Raw genomic sequence first — 18,529 nt, forward strand, 5'->3', positions numbered from 1 at the left:
AAGAACTTGAACCAGGGGTTTGGTGTTTAGGGAGGCTAGGAAGGTTTCCTCTAGATGGTTGCTGGTGCTTGTGGCTGTGCCACAGATTTGTCTGTATACCTTCCCTTCAAAGTAGTAGTAGTAGTTTTGTGTTAGTATGAAGTTAGTAAGGTGTATGAGAAATGAGGTTGTGAGTTTGGAGTCTGAAGAAAGTTGGGGAAGCTGGTGTTAAATTGTAGAAAGACCAGGTGTGTGAGGGATGTTGATGCATAGTTACAAAGTTACAAGTTACAAAGGAGACCCCCGTTTGTCACCCCTTACCACCCTAGACTGTAACAAATGAACCATGTCCTTTCCCAGGGCTTTGATTACCTATCGTGATGCCCTGAAATGAGGGACATCCTACCCAAAATCCTTCCCACCCCTCAAGAGTTGTTCTGTTGCCCACCCAAGCTCCACAACATTCTAGTCCACCAGTATGCTAATCCCAATCCCAACCCCTTCCCACATGGATCATATTGCTGTGGAAGATCCAGGTGCAAGACCTGCCACATCCGACCACACACAACTTCCTATTCCAGTCCTGTCCAGTCATATCAGAGCCCAGGCCACCTGTGAAAGCAACCACGTCACATACTAGTTTTGCTGCAATCATTGCACAGCTTTTTATGTTGCCTGCTAATCCACTGAGGACAGTGGAACAGTAGCCAAAGATTCAAACGTCATTATTTGAAACTGGTAGCATGTTTTGATTAAACAATATTTGAATTACAATTTTCATTATTTAACTGCTTTCTATATTGGTATGGCTATCAAGCCAAATGTGTAGCAGTCTTTTAGTTGTGCTTATCTGCAACTCAGTGTGTCATCTTTACACTGAGTACCAATCTATCCTTCCTGTAGTATAATTAAAAGAACATGTGCTGAGGTATCAAGTGGTAGTCAGTTTGGTGGACAGACTATTGTAGAGAACTGCATTAGACCAATTTTTGGACTGAAGACTGCAGCAGTGTGATACATTTCAGTTTCTAATACATTGTCTGTGAAAATTGCAACACAAAGAACAAAAGTGAGTGAAATTATCTGCATACGACAGATTAGGTACATGAAATACACAAATGATTTAGATTGTAGAATGTACATGATGTCTTGAATCCAAGAAATTTATGTGGAGTGAAAGTCCCAGAAGCTGCAATCCAAGCCTGCAAGCACTGTGGCAGGGAATCAAAGATGGGCTATAAATGTTTTTGAAGAATCATCAACCGTGCAATTTTACAGTTCCCAAATTATCAACAGTGGTTTTGGAGGTCCATTTGGCAGTTTAAATGACTGTCTTATGAGAGTAGTGTGCAGAATATAATAGTGGTTTGCTTGTTCCCCACTACATCTGCCTTACTAAATGTGGTCAAGCAGTTTTCTGAAGGACAGACAGTACATTAGGCTCTAAAATGTCCCCTGATACAGTGGTCTGCATTCAGATTGGTCTCAGTATGTAATAACTGACACCTTGAGTTGTATCAAATGTTGAAGTCTCCTTAGTCTCCTTAGTCTCCTGTCGTGCAACATTCCAGACAGTCAGGTGTTCAGTGGTATGTTGATGTTTCACATACACAATAATTATTATAGGGTAAGATAATGCAGAAATTATTGAAGAACAGTACCTTTGCAACTCAGTACTGTTGTTATTGTACCCATCGAAACCTCAGTGTTTAGTAGTTCCTAACCAAGGGAAGCCCTCAAGTCAGCTTGCAGCAGACTATATCAAATTAACAACACAGACTGTATTCCCTTGTTTTATTATTTGCCATGCATTTATTGGGAAACCTTTCTATATAGTTTTCCACTGCTCGCTTTTTTGCCAGAAGTTGTTTAGCTTTGTCGAATCTTTTGCATTTCAGATATGACCTATGAATGTGTACACTCTGTACCAGCCTCAGTTTGTTCGCCATTTTTGTGTTGAAGTCACCACAGATAGCAATTCTTGTCTTACTCTTACTATTAATTCACATTTTTCAATAAACAAATTTACATAAATGTCTGCTGACCTATACAGACTACCTACCACTATATATTCATTCATTAGTTTTGCATGACTAAACTTCCCATCTAGTTCTGAGGAGTACATAGATACATCAACTATGGAAAATTGTATTCCTTCTTTGACAAAAATTCCAGCCCCACCATTCTTTCTGTTTTCTTCATATCATGTCTCCCACAACATACCCTTGGGGAACAAATACATTTATTTATTCCCGGGCTAACCAGTGCTCGCATACACATATAATATCTCAGATACACATGTAATGTCTACAATCTCAGTGTTACATAAATGTTCTGATTCGAAAATCTTATTTCTAATACAACATATGTTAACTTTCCAGAAAAGTAGGTAGGTTGTCTCTGTCTGTATCCCTCTGAGAGCAATCATTTACTGCTGGTGTGTTTTTACATAACTTCACAGTTCAATTCATTCAGAGGACCCTTTCTTAGCACCTACTTTGATGAACAATAATATATACATTAAGGAGTTACCGTGTTCTCTGACAGAGCATTCAACTTCACAGTATCTGCTTATGATTCTAAAATTGTGTGACAGTCACATGTCAGTCAAAAGGTTTACGTCAAAACTAAACTGTTAAAAATAAAAAAAAAAGTTTTGCAGTTCCTTGTGTATCTAAGGAAATTCGAGGAGTTGCAAGGAATGAAAGAGTGCTAAGCCTTGTAAAAGTAAAAGAATAACTTTCCTGTGAAAGAAAACAGAAGGAATCATCAAAATAAAGGCAGTCTGTCTGAAAGTGAACATACCTGCACGACTATGAAGTTAAAATCTGTTGCTTAGTAATATTGAGTACCATGCCACTCTGCTCTGCCCAACGCATTTTTGCAATGTAGAATGTATGGCATACTTTTGGGCATGCTGTCCATAATTTGGTGGAAACAACACAGCTCAAGTCTATCCCAGTCTTAGATGGCAGTCCTCCTAAGTTCATGTAATATATTTGGAGCCTTCCAATGTTTCAACTGATCCCTAGCATATTCAATCAGGTTTGTGTCAGTAGACACTTAAGCGGTCCACACATTCTTAATATAATGATAACATGTTCATTCTGGGTTAATCAAGGTTTCTGATACCCATATCGTATATTGTATTTATTCAAAGTAGGCAACATTCAGCTTTATATGTACACATAAATATGCAGTACTAACACTTACACCCTTGGTACCTTATATTTAACTATTTTTCAGTAGAACGGTTGAAAAGTCTGTGGAGTTATTCAATTGCAAAACATTTCATCACCATCAGTACATAAACAATACCAGTACTAAGACTTCACAAATGTTTAAAGTAAGAGCTGTTGGTTCTGTAAAAATTAATTGACGTAAATTTGCTGACAATATGTTACCATATTTTAATCCGCAGTAATGTCATAGTAATTTATATTTTTATGCCTGTCTTTGTTAATGAAATTAACTTAGTGTATTTATGTCATACCATCAGTGATCTTAAAGTTATTATCTAGTGCAAAACTTTGCAATATATCAGTTAGCCTTATCAATACAAAATCTATCAAATTAATAAATCTCTCATTGTAGTTTAGTAAAAAAACATTTAATCAACAATGAGAGTGTGTGTTGTGCATTATTGTGAATCATTGTAAAGCACGTGGTTGAAGCATTATCAATCTTACGGGTATTTAGGTGATGTGAAATCTAACCAAATGTATGGAAAAGTCTATAAAACCACTGTGTTGCACACATGTTATTTAAGTTAGAGCTGAACTATCATTTCAATACTGCTTAACAAACTCCAGGTAAAGCTGGAATGAGATTTTCACTCTGCAGCGGAGTGTGTGCCGATATGAAACTTCCTGGCAGATTAAAAATGTGTGCCGGATCGAGACTCGAACTCGGGACCTTTGCCTTTCATGGGCAAGTGCTCTGCCAACTAAGCGTGAGTCGTGCTTTGGTAGCTCAGTTGGTAGAGCACTTGCCCGCGAAAGGCAAACGTCCCGAGTTCGAGTCTCGGTCCGGCACACAGTTTTAAGCTGCCAGGAAGTTCCAGGTAAAGCTAAACAAAAATGTGGATTTCATCAACTGCTTTACTCCTGCCAATAAAGAAGTGATGTACTGCAAAATACAAGGAATGGGTTTGACACATTTCAGTGTTCACAAGATGGGCACAGTGTGCTAATGCATTATTGTTTGGAAAGGCAGACCCATCACTGAAATGTTGACTCAAGGGCTTAACAATAGGTTCAAATATCCTGTCTTGATACTGCACAATACAGTCATAGATGACACTGACACAAAAGATGACAGAACTGCTGAACTTTGGGGAGTTCCTATGTGACACACATGTTGGTAGCTGGTGCCACTATTATTATCTACTCGAGAAGTTTCCTTACCTACTTCCTATCCACCCTGTTGTATGGGGCAGTTTGTCTGTCAGTTCACAATGGGTGCTCAGAGGCCAAATTGATCTTCTGAAAATTATTGCATACTGTCTGTCGACACATCTCACCCAGTTGTCTCCAAAATGTCTGTGTGCAGAACTGTTAAGTTCTCCTCCAAGTACTTATGGCATATAACTTATAGTTAGGTGTTATCAGCTGGTGTTGTTGACTCTGGGCAAGTATTGGGAGGCAGGTCTTAATGTTTTGCCTCATTATAGTGGTTGAGTGTTCAAATGATGCTGTGCACTTAAATTTGGATGGCAACTTCCAGTGTTAAGAAACTTACTAGCTGTGAATGATAATATGCACACAGTTTGAGTTTTAAATAGCTGTGTATGGTGCATTGACAGACTTGCCAATCTACACAGGTTGTGTTGTACTTTGCACTCTACTGACTTGTTCTGATAATGCAAGTCACAAGGATGGTGCAAAACTGAGCAATTAACATAAAGTTCCACTCTGATCATAAACCTGTTGGAGAGTATTGTGCATTAGTCTGCAGATACCAAGAGGTCGGTGATGGTTAGTACTAACACTGGTATTGCATATATTTACCTTTGGGTATGTATATATGTAAACTCTGACAATGATTTTTCTGTTTAAAATACATGCAGTGTATCTTACATCAGACTGTTGAAGATGTAATTACAGTTTGTAGGCATTAAGTAATAAAGTACTGTAAACCACAAACAGGATTCTATTTCACATTACTAATCTTTCATACTGGGACCAACAATAAGAAATTAGGCAGAAAATGTGAACATCTATCTATATCCGGATCCTGCTCCAGCTACTGCCACATCTGGGTGCTGATGAGTCATCTCCATTTGGTCCAGTCCTCCCACTGTTTTCTTTCTTCCACTTGTTGCCATGTCACACCTCTCCTTTCCACAGATATTCTTACTCCCATTTTCCACCATGTTCTTGGGTCCTCTCTAGGTCCTTTTCCATCCATCTTTAGTTCTTCCATAATTTTGGGGAGTCTCTGCCCACTCATCCTCTTAACATGCCCATAGCAGCTTAATCTCTTGTTTTTAATTCCTTCTCTCATACTTTCTTGCTTAAGGTCCTTTCTAATATCTACATTCCCTTAACTGCTCTGAGAAATTCCATTTCTCCTGCTTGCAGTCTGCTCCAGTTCTTTTCTGTCATTGTCCATGTTTCTCCTCCTTAGGTGACAATATGCAAGTAATAACTCTTATACATAAGTAGTTTTGCTTTTTTCTGAAACTTCCTTATTCCAAATCAGGTGTTTTATTGTTTGGTAGAAATTGCCTCCCTTCTGTAACGTCCTATTAATTTCATTGGTTATTCTTTCATCACTAGGTATTTCACTCCCTAAATAAGTGAAACTGTCTACCACTTTGAGGGGTTCTCGATTCAAAGTAATATTTCCATTGATCCCTTTGTCTCTTCCAAATACCATTACTTCACTCTTAATTTATTTTTAATTCATACCTTTCCATTATTTCCTTCCACGCATAAAGCTGTAACTGGACATCTACCTCTTTATCGCCCCATATTACCATATCATCTGCAAAAATCATTGTTTTGCCTTTTTCTTTTACTATGTCTTTAACTGCCCTATTTGTTCCCTCCATCACAACACTAAAAAGTGCAGGAGATAGAATACTTCCTTGTTTACATCCTTGTCTTATTTCGAAGTATTCAGAGTTCCCCAATGGTGTTGTAATTCTACAATTTTGTCCTCTGTACATTGTCTTTATTACATTAATGTATCTATCTTCTATTTCTATCTACTTCATTTCTTCCCAGGGTCTTTCCCTATTAACTGAGTCATATGCCTTTTCTGTGTCTATAAAAACCGTTATCACCCTTTTGTTATACTCCCAACTTTTTTCCATCAGTTGACGGATAGAAAATAAGTCGATCGTGCTTCTTCCTTTCCTAAACCCATGCTGTTCTTCACTCGACTCCTTTCCTATCTTTTCACTTATTTAATTTACTAAAATTCTTTCAAAAATCGTGGCCATATGACTCATAGGTGTTAATTCCTGTGTAGTTTTTACAAAGTCTTTTATTGCCTTTTCTGAAGATGGAACAATGTCTTCTCTTCTCAAATTGTCAGGTATTGTACTATTTCTCCAGACACATAATAATACTCTATACAGCCATTGCATTCCCACTGGAGCTGCTGCTCTTATCATGTCCACTGATACTTCATCAGGTCCTGGGGCTTTCCCCGCATTCATCTTCTTCACAGCTATTTCCATTTCTTCCTGTGTAGTTTGTCCTAATTCTGCTTCCCAACTGCTCTCAATTTCTCCATTATTTGTTGTTTCCTCGTTTACCAGCTCCTCAGAATTCAACAGTTTCTTAAAATGTTCTTTCCAGATATCTTTTGTATTGCCTGGATCTTCAATCACAGTACCTTCCTCTGTTTACTGGTACTTCAAAAGCTCTTCCCATGCCTTTTTCTTCACTGTTTCCACTATTTCTTTGCGCTCTTCTTTTGCTCTATGTGTCTTTTATGGTCCTCATCATTTTTAGTTTTCCACAACTTTCTCTACCCTCCATTCTTTTCTTCTAACTGTGGTATCATCCCACCAACTTGTCTCTCTTACTTTTTCCTTTCCAGATGTTCTACCACATACTTTTTGTCCTGCTTCCACTAAAGTGTCTTTGAATAAACTGCATTCTTTTTCTACATTCTTTTGGAAATTTTTGTGAGATTAATTCTCTATACTTCGCAGACCTTTCACTCTCCTTCAGTTTCCAATCCCGTATCCTCATCACTTCCTTCTGTTTTCTATTTTTTGCACTCTGATTCATATTCCATTGTCCCACCAGTATTCTATGGTCTACATCTGCACTCACATTTGGAATTACCTTCACATTTGTTACTTTCTCTCCCAATTCCCTATCTACTAGAATATAATAAATTACACTCTAGGTTTTTCCATCCCAACTGTATCTGGTGATAACATAACTTCCTCTCTTCATAAACCAGCTGTCTGCTATTTTCATTCCATTCCTCTGGCACAAATCCAGGAGTCTTTTCCCTTCTTCATTTCTGCCTCCATATCCAAAACATCCCAACACTTGCTCAAATCCCTTTCTGTGTCTGCCTACATGTGCATTAAAATCTCTCATCACTATATTAGCACTCTCCATATGGTTCCTAACTCAATTTCAAAGTCCACATTCTCTTCTTCTCTACATCCCACTTGAGGTGCATAAATCTGGAAAACTTTTAGTGTTTCTTTTTGGAATCTCAGGTTTAAGATTATGATCCTGTCTGATATATATATATATATATATATATCTCACTTTTAATACAGCTTCGTACATTCTTATTCACTCTCACTGCCACACCATTTCTTCAAAGTCTGTTATTCCCACTTCTCCTCTCAGATTCTTCTCACCTTTTTCTTTCCACTTCATTTTGCTTAATCCCAAAATATCTAATTTTCTCTCTTGTTAGTACATGTCATTTCTTCCATTTTCCGTTGAGGGTTAATTATGGGTGCCAATATTTAGGTTATTTTTTAGTCCATTTGGTTTCATTTTCTTGTACTGATGAATATCATCATTTCTCCCATCTTTCGCACCAGTACATGAAGAAGCAGTGGAGTCAGATCCTGAGTGGTTCGTTCCGAGGCTTGTCTGTGTTTTGAAAGCGATATATAAAGACTTTCTACTGACTTGCTAGGCCTAATGCAAGAAAGGATTTTCTGTTGGGGTTGTATCACCTAGCCTTAGGAGTTTCTCCTCCACCACAAGCCAGTGGTTCCCTTCTCATTTAATCCCCAGAAAGGAGGATTGCCTCACCTGTCAGCTACACTTTTCCAAAGTCTTTCTTCTCCGCCGTCGTTACCATTAAGGTCTTCACCCTGTAACCCTGGGCATGGGCTCCATGTTATACCCCACAGGATTGGGTCCCTGCCTGAACTCAGCCATCCTATCAGTCCGACCTTCTGAAGTGTAGGATGCCCACCTCTGCAATGTGGACGCACCAGACAGGAATTACCCCAGTGGAGGAATAGGGACGGGGACCCTACCTCCCTGGAGCTGGGTTAATGATTGTGTATAGTGGCACAATCAAAGGCAACATGTGAACATGTCTGTAGGAAATTGCTTGCCCATGACCACTGAGTTGATCAATTCTGATAAAACTGGGTGTAAGAACACCAAGTCAAAAAAGTTGTGCTCTGTTACACTACAAAAAAATAATTCTAAGTAATGAGAGTAGCCTAGCAACAACCACAACTACACTAGTTTTGGATATGAGGGTTATCAGCATCAAACAGTTTACTTGCGTTCATTTAAGTGTTAAGCAGTACTATAATAATATGAAAAAGCTTTATCACTAAATGATAAGGTTATTAGAAATGGGTCCAGAGTGCTTACAAGGGCTCCTGTTTTACTCTTTGCAAGGTTACCTGTCTGTGTCAGCATCCTTATATGATGATCACAATAATAGCACTACGTCATACATACATCTTCAAAGAAGGAAAGCAAGAAAAGAAAAAATCTGATGCTATAGAGCCCTATGAAAGGGTTATAAAAGTAACTGAAATTTTTGTATAAGGATTAAGTTACTGCGAGATTCAAACTTGGACACAGTTCATGCAAGAATTGAAATGTAGTTTAAACTTTCCATAACATTTGTTTTAGTGAATTTTCACAGAATTCATGAATTAATGCATTTATGCAGTTTCCAATACAGTGATAGTATGGATCTGTAATCTCCTCAATTTGGTATGTTCAGTAAGTACTTGTCTTGTTTTTATGTTTTCATTCTCTTTTTAGATGTGAACTGGGGTTCATCAACTCAAGCACAGACTTATAAGTATGCTCTATTATCAGTGCAGCAACTAAATCAAGTTTTAGAGCATGTTAAGAACTACAATCCACAAATATTAGTACTCACTGGCAGACCAAGCCAGCGACCACCACTTGTGCATTTTGCTCATCTCATTACAAAGAACTCATCGCTCTTGATCTGTGGTCATATCATTAAGGTATGTAATACTTTTAAGTATTTCAGTCAAAACCAAAAGCTGTTGACAATACCTATAATGAAGTACTGTTTGAAGGGAAAAAAGTTTCTCAGTTATTTATTCAGAACTTGATAAAATTTGAAGGGGTGCAAATATTACAACTTGCTTTAAATAAAATATTGTGTCTTTCTCAAAATGCAAAAAAATAGTATATATGACTGAAATACCAATAAGTCGCACCTGTGAGCAGAGAACTCATAAAAATACTTGTGTGTAACAGTTTTTGGATATGTGAAATTGAATGGTCAATTAGGCTCAATCAGAAGTAAAGCAGGTGTCAGACTGCGATTGCATTTTCCTGGTAGCTGAGCAATGAATCTGTCTACAAAGGAGATGGCTTACAAAACACTTGTCCAACCCATCCTAGAGCATTGTTAGTGTGTGGGACAAACATCAAATAAAACAATCAGGATATTGAAAATATAAAATGAGACACAGCATGTATGGTCATAGATCTGTCTGACTCTTGGAATAGTGACAAAGATGCTAAGAAGTCTGAGCTGGTATCTACTAAAAGATAAACATAAACAGCAAAACAAAACACTACTTAAAAGTTCTCAAGAGCCAGTATTTAGTGAGGAAGCTACGAATATACCGTCACCCCATATGCTCTCATGGGGACTGCAAAGACACCACTAGTCAAATTACAGCATGTACAGGGGCATTTAAGCAATCATTTTTCCTCCACTCCATATAAGAATGGAATAGGGAAAAAGTCCTAGCAAGTGATACAGTAGAAAGTGCCCTCTCTTATGCACTCCAGTGGTTTGGATATTATAAACATAAATATATCAGTATCAGCACATTATTATTGACCACGAATAACATGTAAAAATATGTGACAATGTTGTGAAAAGGATAGTTGCTACTCACCATATAGTGGAGATGCTGAGCTTTCAGCCAAGAAGGGCTTAATTGGAGATTCTCTCTCTCTCTCTCTCTCTCTCTCTCTCTCTCTCTCTCTCTCTCTCTCTCTCTCTCACACACACACACACACACACACACACACACACACACACACACACACACACACACACACACACACAGAGAGAGAGAGAGAGAGAGAGAGAGAGAGAGAGAGAGAGAGAGAGAGAGAGAGAGAGAGAGAGAGAGAGAGAGAGAGAGAGAGAGAGAGAGGCTTATTTTCTGATAATATTTTTGATGTGCATGTCTGCGATTTAGCACCTCCGCTATTGGTAACAACCATCCTTTTCATAATAATGTAAAAATTAGGTTTTGGATTTAAAATTGAACAATTAACTTCTTTTTTGCCTCCATTTAGATCAGTTTTCTAGCAACCAATACTTCAGAATACAATAATTTTCTTATCCCAGAAAATAAATGTTTTTGACTATGAACACTCAAGTACAGTAAATTTCAATATACATTTGTACGATAGTCACGGCACAATGCCACTTGTCACTACATAGTTAAATTTGTGGAGTTACTTGATATATTAGGAAGATTAACTGCAGGGGAATTTTTTTTCATGTATTCAGGTCGAGTTAAGAGGGTAACGAGTCAGTTCAGCATACGGTACTTATTAAATGAATCATTGTAGTATAAAGAGTACAACGCCATATTGACAAACATTCTCTTACTTGGCCTATATAAAAGGATGTTATTGAAATGGACAACAACAAAAAAATTCTTCCATCTATTCTGTCTGCCCTACCTCCTAATCTCCCCTCCATGTAGTTACTCTATTTTGTAGTTCGTGGTTACAAGTAGCTCATAGTTAAAGTTTAAGATTTAAGCATATACAAAATTATATTAAATACATTGGTGTCATTGCTAAATGTGTTTATAGACTGTAATGAATCGAAGACAATCCAATAGACTAAAACTTGACGCCCAGAGTTGGTTCCAGTTGAACAAGATAAAAGCATTCTACACATATATCGATGAAACAGATTTTAAAAATGGAGCAAGTGCTTTATTACAGACAGCTGGAATTGGCAAACTAAAACCAAACATTTTGCTGGTGGGTTATAAGGCAGACTGGCAGAACTGTGAACAACATGATCTCTCTATGTACTTCAGTGTCATACAGTAAGTAACAGTAATTTTTTCAAGTTTGAAAAATATTCAGAATTGCACAATAAAAATACAATACTCAGTATAATGTAACTATCACTTTGTAGCAAGGCACTGGACATGCATATTGCAGTGTGCATCCTTAGACTGCAAGAAGGAATCAGTTATTCAAATGTTCCAAGTGAGCCTGTGGATGTCATGGATGGAGTCAGTGGTGATATTCCAGATAGGACTTCCTTACAAGATAATGAAAAATTTCAAGACTTTGCTCAACAGAAGCTGTTCTCTGAATGTTCTCAAGGTTTGTGAAAGATTGAACTTTTAGAAATAAGCTTTTCCAGTTCTGTTAATAACCATTGTAAAAATTTAAAGTGGAAAAAGTAGTTGAACACACACACACACACACACACACACACACACACACACACACACAAAGTACTTTCACTTAATCTCACAAAAATTCATTCTAAGAAATTAGAGACAAGTTGTTGTAATTCCAGTAATACCTGTAGTCATAAAACTCTCTCAATTTAATTCTTTGGTGCCCATGTGTATTATAAACACTGAAAAGAAATGTACACACAAACAAATTGGTTCGACCTATTTTGTACTTAAAGGGTTTTGGTTGCACACAGAAATGCTTGCAAATTTTGAATGATTACCTACAGTCGTGTATTATGGGATAGTATTGTGTGATAATGCAGAATTGTTCAGTTAACTGTTCCGAAGAACAAGGGTAGTAAGAATACAAACAAATGGCATTCCTTCTCAAGAAATGATTTTATTGATAATTAAAATACCACAAAGTTCCTTCATATTTTGAATGACTGGGCATTCAACATATTAAAAGTTTCATCCTTTCTTTATGTTTGTCAAAGTATGGCAAGCAGCCAGAGTAATGAATCAAATTTCCATCTAGTGTTATGGTGGCATTGTTCAGGCCTTACAGCTCGATCAAGCAAAATTTCTGACCAGGGCAACAACACTTTCACCTTAACTGTGTTGACACGTGTCTGATACAACCATTGCTTTTAAAAAAATAGATATGTATCTACACTGCTGGGAAAGAAAAGTACAACTGGAAAGACATTGATATGATAATGGCATATGCCACCTAGGGGATAGTAGATGTACTGATAATGGTTTCAACACTGATCATCAACAGGTAGCATAGTTGCATAGCTACCAGAGCACCATATATGTCTACCCTTTAATAAGGGTTGCTCAGTCAGAAGGCACAGTGTAGTGCAAATGTGTGAAGTAACCATGTAACTATACCAAGAGATGCTCTTGTGCTTCCTACAGCCAACTGAACAAGTCTGAAAAGGATCAAATTGTGGCCTTCCTGGTTGCAGGGTGGTCCTTCCCTTCATGGTGGATGTGCTACATCAATTGTGCAATGATTTTAGTATCAGTGGTTACATGAACATTCTCACACCCTTAAACAAGGTTCTGAATGTCCACAAATCAGACACCTGCCAGGGTCGACATATATTAAGAGCATTATTGGCAGCTGGTACGGCAACTACAGTGCAGATAAGAGGGCTTATGAGTCCAGATGTGCCAACACAAACTGTTGCGAACTGGTTCAGTACACAGAATCTTACATACTCCACTTGCTGACGGAGGAGGGAGTTCATCCTTTACGGATCAGAGTGCTTGACATACTTTTCTAGTTGATCTAAAAATTGATCCGATGTCATGTTTCTGGAAAATCGTGCTGACCTGAACAGTCATTTTTTATAAAAGGCAGAGAAAATTTATTCTTCAGTCACTGTGTTTTTATTGTTCACCTGTTCCCTCCTGTTATTCACTTTTGAACTGTATTTACTTGTTTACTTGAATAGGCATTACTCTCAAAAGCCTTCTTCAAATGTCTCAATTCAGCATCCAGGTGTTCTGGCATGCAATTTCTTATGGCTCTGTCAACAAGATTTTCAATAACCCCTCTCTTTTGTTGCAGATGATCGTTTGAATTCTTATGCAAATATCTCAGTGAATGTGTGACTTTCCAAAAAACTTTAAGTTTTAACCTTCCATCCAAGAAGAATATTCTGCTGCCTTTCTCCATCTCCATGGGAAACTGGATTTTTGGATTTATACTATTCAAATAAGTAAAGAATTCCTCCAAAACTTTTTTACCATGTGACCAAACCATGAAAGTATCACAGACAGTTTGATATCATCAATATTGTTTTGTGTTCACAGTTTATAGCGTTGACTGTTCAAACTTTTCCCTGTGAAAATTAGTGATTGCAGGATCCAGTGGCTTACCCGTTAAAACACCAACAACTTGTTCATAAACATCATAATTCCACTGGAATTCACTAGAAGTAAGGCATTGCTCTTTTTAGACTGACTTACTTCCAGTCAATTCTAATAGAATGATGAACTTTGAGCAAGTTCTTGATGTCAGAATGGATGTTGCATTAACCATGTTCATGTAATTTTGTGACCACTAATATTTATATGGAAAAACTCAGTCAGCTCTAGAAAATGTGGAAAGTCACATACTGATAGATATTTGCGTAAGAACTCAAACCATCATCCACAACAAAATAGTGGTATTGTTGACAGAGCCATAAGAATTTTTATGCCACAAAACCTGGACACCAAATTAAAACATATGAAGCAGTCTTGAGAGATGAATGGCTATTCGTGTAAACAAGTAAATAGGGTTCTATGACTGAATAACAGTAGGAAAAGGATAAAACACAGTGATGGAATAATATAGTTTCTTTCCGTTTTATCAATAAAGTAACTGATAGTCAGCAAAATATCACAGAAACATAATAGCAGACTGGTTTTTAGACCAACGAAGAGAACACATCAATCTCTTTGATGTGTAAAAGACAAACTCCCTCTCTGTCAGCAAGTGGCATATATAAGATTCCATGTACTTGTGGAAACGTGTACATGAAAGTGACAAAGAGGAGCATGAATACAAGACTGAACAAACATCAGTTTTCCCAACTAGGTGAAACAGCTGTAGCAGAGAATGCACTTCAATCAGAAAATCACAAAGTGAAGTTTCCAAAACAAAAATTTTATCTACCATCACAACATATCATCCACAACTATATAGTGAAAAAATCAAAGTATATAAGCATAACAATAATTCCAACAGGAAATTTTTGTTTTTCAAATTTATTTTTCAGTATAGGAGTAAAGCCATAGTCACAGTAAATTACAGAAAGCTTATATGACTACTTTCTGTGAAACTGTCACCATTATCAAATGTACAGAGTATGAAATAAGTCTGCCATAAATTGAGTACCTGAAATACAAGTAACATCTAAACCCAACACCTTTGTCATAGGAAACAATACTGTGAATTTATCATGGTAAATTAATCCTCGTTATGCAGTAACGGCATGAAGCAACATAACTGTAATTCATCACTGAACAGCCTTCGTCTATACGGACCATTAAAACCTTAACGTCATATGTAGGGTTAGGATCAGCATTGTCCAACTACTTGCATAACAAACCTGACAAGTGAAAAATCTTGTCTTCTTAATCTTCACAATTCTGGTGTTATTCTAAAACATACACCACTCAAGTATGAGGTGGAATCATTAACTGAAGTATCAGAACACATCTTGATGAAGTTAATGAAATAACAACATCCATGCATCAATACTGTATGTTATTATTTGTATGTACTGTCTCCGAACTAATTGATCAGCTCTGAGGAAAAAATCTCCATGTCTTAAATTCGAAAATACATAACTCGTAATCTTGAACACAGCACTCAATAGCACTATGTCCAAAAAACAGCTGTTTGCTTCAACGACACATACACAACTGAGATTGATATGTGACTAACTCCGCTGTTATTTAACAATATTATGAAAATGATGGTTGCTATGTACAATGTAGTGGAGATGCTGAGTCACAGATATGCACAACAAAAAGAACAAAAAAACATACACATGCACACATGACCACAGTCTCCGGTAGCTGAAGCACGAATATGAAAAGCAGTGCATGGTGGGGGAGGCAACTGAATGGGAGTAAGGAAGAGGTGGGGCAAAGAGGGGAGCAATGGTATGGTAAGTGTAGTGGATAATAAAGTGCTGCTGCCAAAATATGCAGGGACGAGATGGAAAGAGGGTAGGGCAGCTAGGTGCAATTGGGAGGTTAGACAGAGGGTGGCATAGAGAGGGTGGGAGGAGGCGGGGTGGAAAAAAAGGAGGGAAGTAAAAAGACTGTGTGCGTAGCACTGGAATGGGAACAAGGAAAGAACTAGATGGGTAATGACAATGACGAACAAAGGTTGAGGCCAGGAGGTTTATGCGAATGTAGGAAGGAGACTTCCCACCTGTGCAGTTCAGAAAAGCTGGTGTTGGTGGGAAGGATCCAGATGGCACAGACTGTGAAGCAGTCATTGAAATGAAGACTGTCTTGTAGGACTTATTAGATGTCATGCTCACATAAAAAAAACAGCACAGTGGTTGTAGATCACATGACTGGTTTCACAGGTAGTCCTGTCTATGATGGTACAGGTTATATTTGTGACTGGACTGGAGTAGGTTGTGGTGGGAGGATTTATGGGGCAAGTCTTGGGGACTGTTACAGATAAATGAGCCATGAGGCAAGGCGATGGAAGTAAGAGTTGCATAGGGGTGGACAAGGGTATTGTGTAGGTTTGTTGGGTGGAGAAATAACACTATGGGGGTGTGAGGAGGGGGCGCCATGGTTGGAAGGGTAGTGGGTAGGTCATTTCTCATTTCAACGCATGATGAGAGGCAATTGAAACCCTGATGGAAAATGCAATTCAGTTGTTCCCGTCTTGGCTAGTACTGAGTCATTAGGGGAATGCTCCTGTGTGGCCAGGCAGTGGGAGGAGGTGGTGGATGACTGGATATGTAAGGCAAGGGAGATCTGTTTTTGTACTAGATTGGGGGAGGAGGTTTATCATGGCCTTCAAAGGCCTCAGTGAGACCCTGGGTGTACTTTGAATTTTGAGAGAGACTGCTCCTTACTGCAGATACAACAGCCTTGGGTGGCTAGGCCATATAGAGGGGACTTCTTGGTATGGAATGGGTGGCAGCAGTCGAAGTGGGGGTATTGTGGTTGTTGGTATGTTTTGATATGGACTGAGGTACTGATACAGCCACCTTTGAGGTGGAGGTCAACATTGAGGAAGGTGGTTTAATGGGTTGATTAGGACCAGGTGAAGCAAATGACGGTGATAGTGTTGAGGTTCTGAAGGAATGTGGATAGGGTGTCCTCATCCTCGATTCAGATCACAAATATGTTACTAGTGAAGCTGAATCAGTTGAGGGGTTTAGGATTCCTCTAGATGGCCCATGAATATGTTAACATAGGATGTTGCCATGTAGGTGTCCAAAGCCATACCCTGAATTCATTTGTAGATAATGCCTTCAAAGAAATAGTAATTGTTGGTGAGGCTATAGCTGGTCATGGCAACTAGGAAGGAGGTCATTGGTTTGGAATCAATTGGGCATTGGGAGAAATAGTGTTCAATAGCAGTAAGAGTATGGGCATTACAGATGTTAGAATAAAGGAGGTGGCATGAATAGTGACGAGCAGGGAACTGTGTGGTAATGGGACAGGAACTGTGGCGAGTCGGTGGAGAAAATGGTAGATATCTTTTATATAGGAGTGTAGGTTGCGGGTATAGGCTGAAAGTGTAGGTCTATGAAATCAGAGATTTGCTCACTGGGGACACAGTGACTGGCCACAATGGGGTGTCCTGCATGGTTGGGTTTTTGGGTTTTCGGAAGCATTTACAAGATAAGATAGGAGTGCGGGGAGTGGTAGGGGGTGAGGAGAGACATTGACTCCAGGGATGGATCTAAGGATTTTAAGGAAAGACTGGGGATTCTGCTGGATTTCTGGAATGGGTTCACTGTGGTAGGGTTTGTAATTAGATGAATCTGATAGCTCGCAGAGTCCTTCTGCCAGGTAATCCTTACAGTTAAAGGCAAAAGTGTTGGAGCATTTGTCTGCAGGTAGGATTATAAGGTTGTGGAGTCTGATCAGTAGGGTTGGTGGTGAAAAAGTGTAGGGCCCAGGAGAAGAATAGAAGCTCCTTAACAAGTCCGGCATGTCTGAATTTAGGAGTATAGCAAAAGGTGAGGCCTTTGGAAAGGACTGATATTTGTACAGTGCTAAGGGTTTTGGAGGAAAGACTCAGTACTGTGTTTTGGGTCTGTTTAGGATCCAGATTCTGTGTGGTGCTGGGAGGGAATTTTGAAGGGTGGGGAATGTAGTAGGTCTGCAAGACAGTGTTTATCAGCTACTAGAGGATATGGGGTAGGTTTGGACAGTGGTGGTCAAAGATGGGAGGAGGAAGTGAGCAGGGTGGAGAGTTTTTTCAGGTGGAGTTGGGCATATTGCTCTGGAAGGCAAAAGTTTCAATGAGTGTTGTGGGATCCAGGAATTTGGGATTGTATAGCAGGAGAATTTTACGGATGGAGACAATGTATTTCAAGGTAGTCTGGACTTGATTGATATGGTTTTGCAGGACTGTTGGTGAGGGATACGAACTGGGGTAATCTGAACAGATGGAGGTCATGGTGGAAGGAAGGGTAGCAGCCAGAGTTGGGTAATTTGATGGTAAGGCCATTTGGGGGAATTCCATGAGCCAAGCAACAATGCACAAACAGTACATAGGACTGGGCTATGACTAGGGAAAAGTAAACTTTTCTGTATTGACACAGATGGAAATAGCAAGGATCCTTAGTGAGGGAAAAAAACGTGAAAAAATATGTAAATAATCTAGAATTATCTTCAAAAAATTCACAAAAAATACCCAAATACCTGAGAAAAATCACAAAAATGATTAAATGGATAAAGCAAGGAGAAACAAGGAGATACCTGTGGGAGAATGTCTGTAGTAAAAGGCGAAAACCAACTGAAGTTGGCATGAAGTCACACAGAGATCAAAGAAAAATAAAAATAAAAAAATTCTGTGGGTTGCACATCTGTGGGGGGGATAAGTGTGTAGGAGGAGGATGCCATATATAATTGTATTCGGTGTAATTAGTAGGTAAGAAATGGGAT

The 18,529-nt window shown here is 38.5% G+C and overlaps 1 protein-coding gene across 13 annotated transcripts in view; it reads left to right on the forward strand.

Moving 5' to 3' along the window:
* LOC126282231 (bumetanide-sensitive sodium-(potassium)-chloride cotransporter-like) overlaps nucleotides 1–18,529 on the forward strand; it is a 221,222-nt gene that overhangs the window by 102,557 nt on the left and 100,136 nt on the right. For all 13 annotated transcript variants that reach the window (XM_049981807.1, XM_049981797.1, XM_049981800.1 and 10 more), the window contains 3 exons: nucleotides 9,207–9,418; nucleotides 11,268–11,509; nucleotides 11,602–11,795. In XM_049981807.1, coding sequence (XP_049837764.1) covers nucleotides 9,207–9,418; nucleotides 11,268–11,509; nucleotides 11,602–11,795 — 648 coding nt within the window. The remainder of the gene's footprint in view (nucleotides 1–9,206; nucleotides 9,419–11,267; nucleotides 11,510–11,601; nucleotides 11,796–18,529) is intronic.

This window comes from Schistocerca gregaria, chromosome 7 (genome assembly GCF_023897955.1).
Source record: "Schistocerca gregaria isolate iqSchGreg1 chromosome 7, iqSchGreg1.2, whole genome shotgun sequence".
Taxonomy (NCBI): Eukaryota; Metazoa; Arthropoda; class Insecta; order Orthoptera; family Acrididae; genus Schistocerca; species Schistocerca gregaria.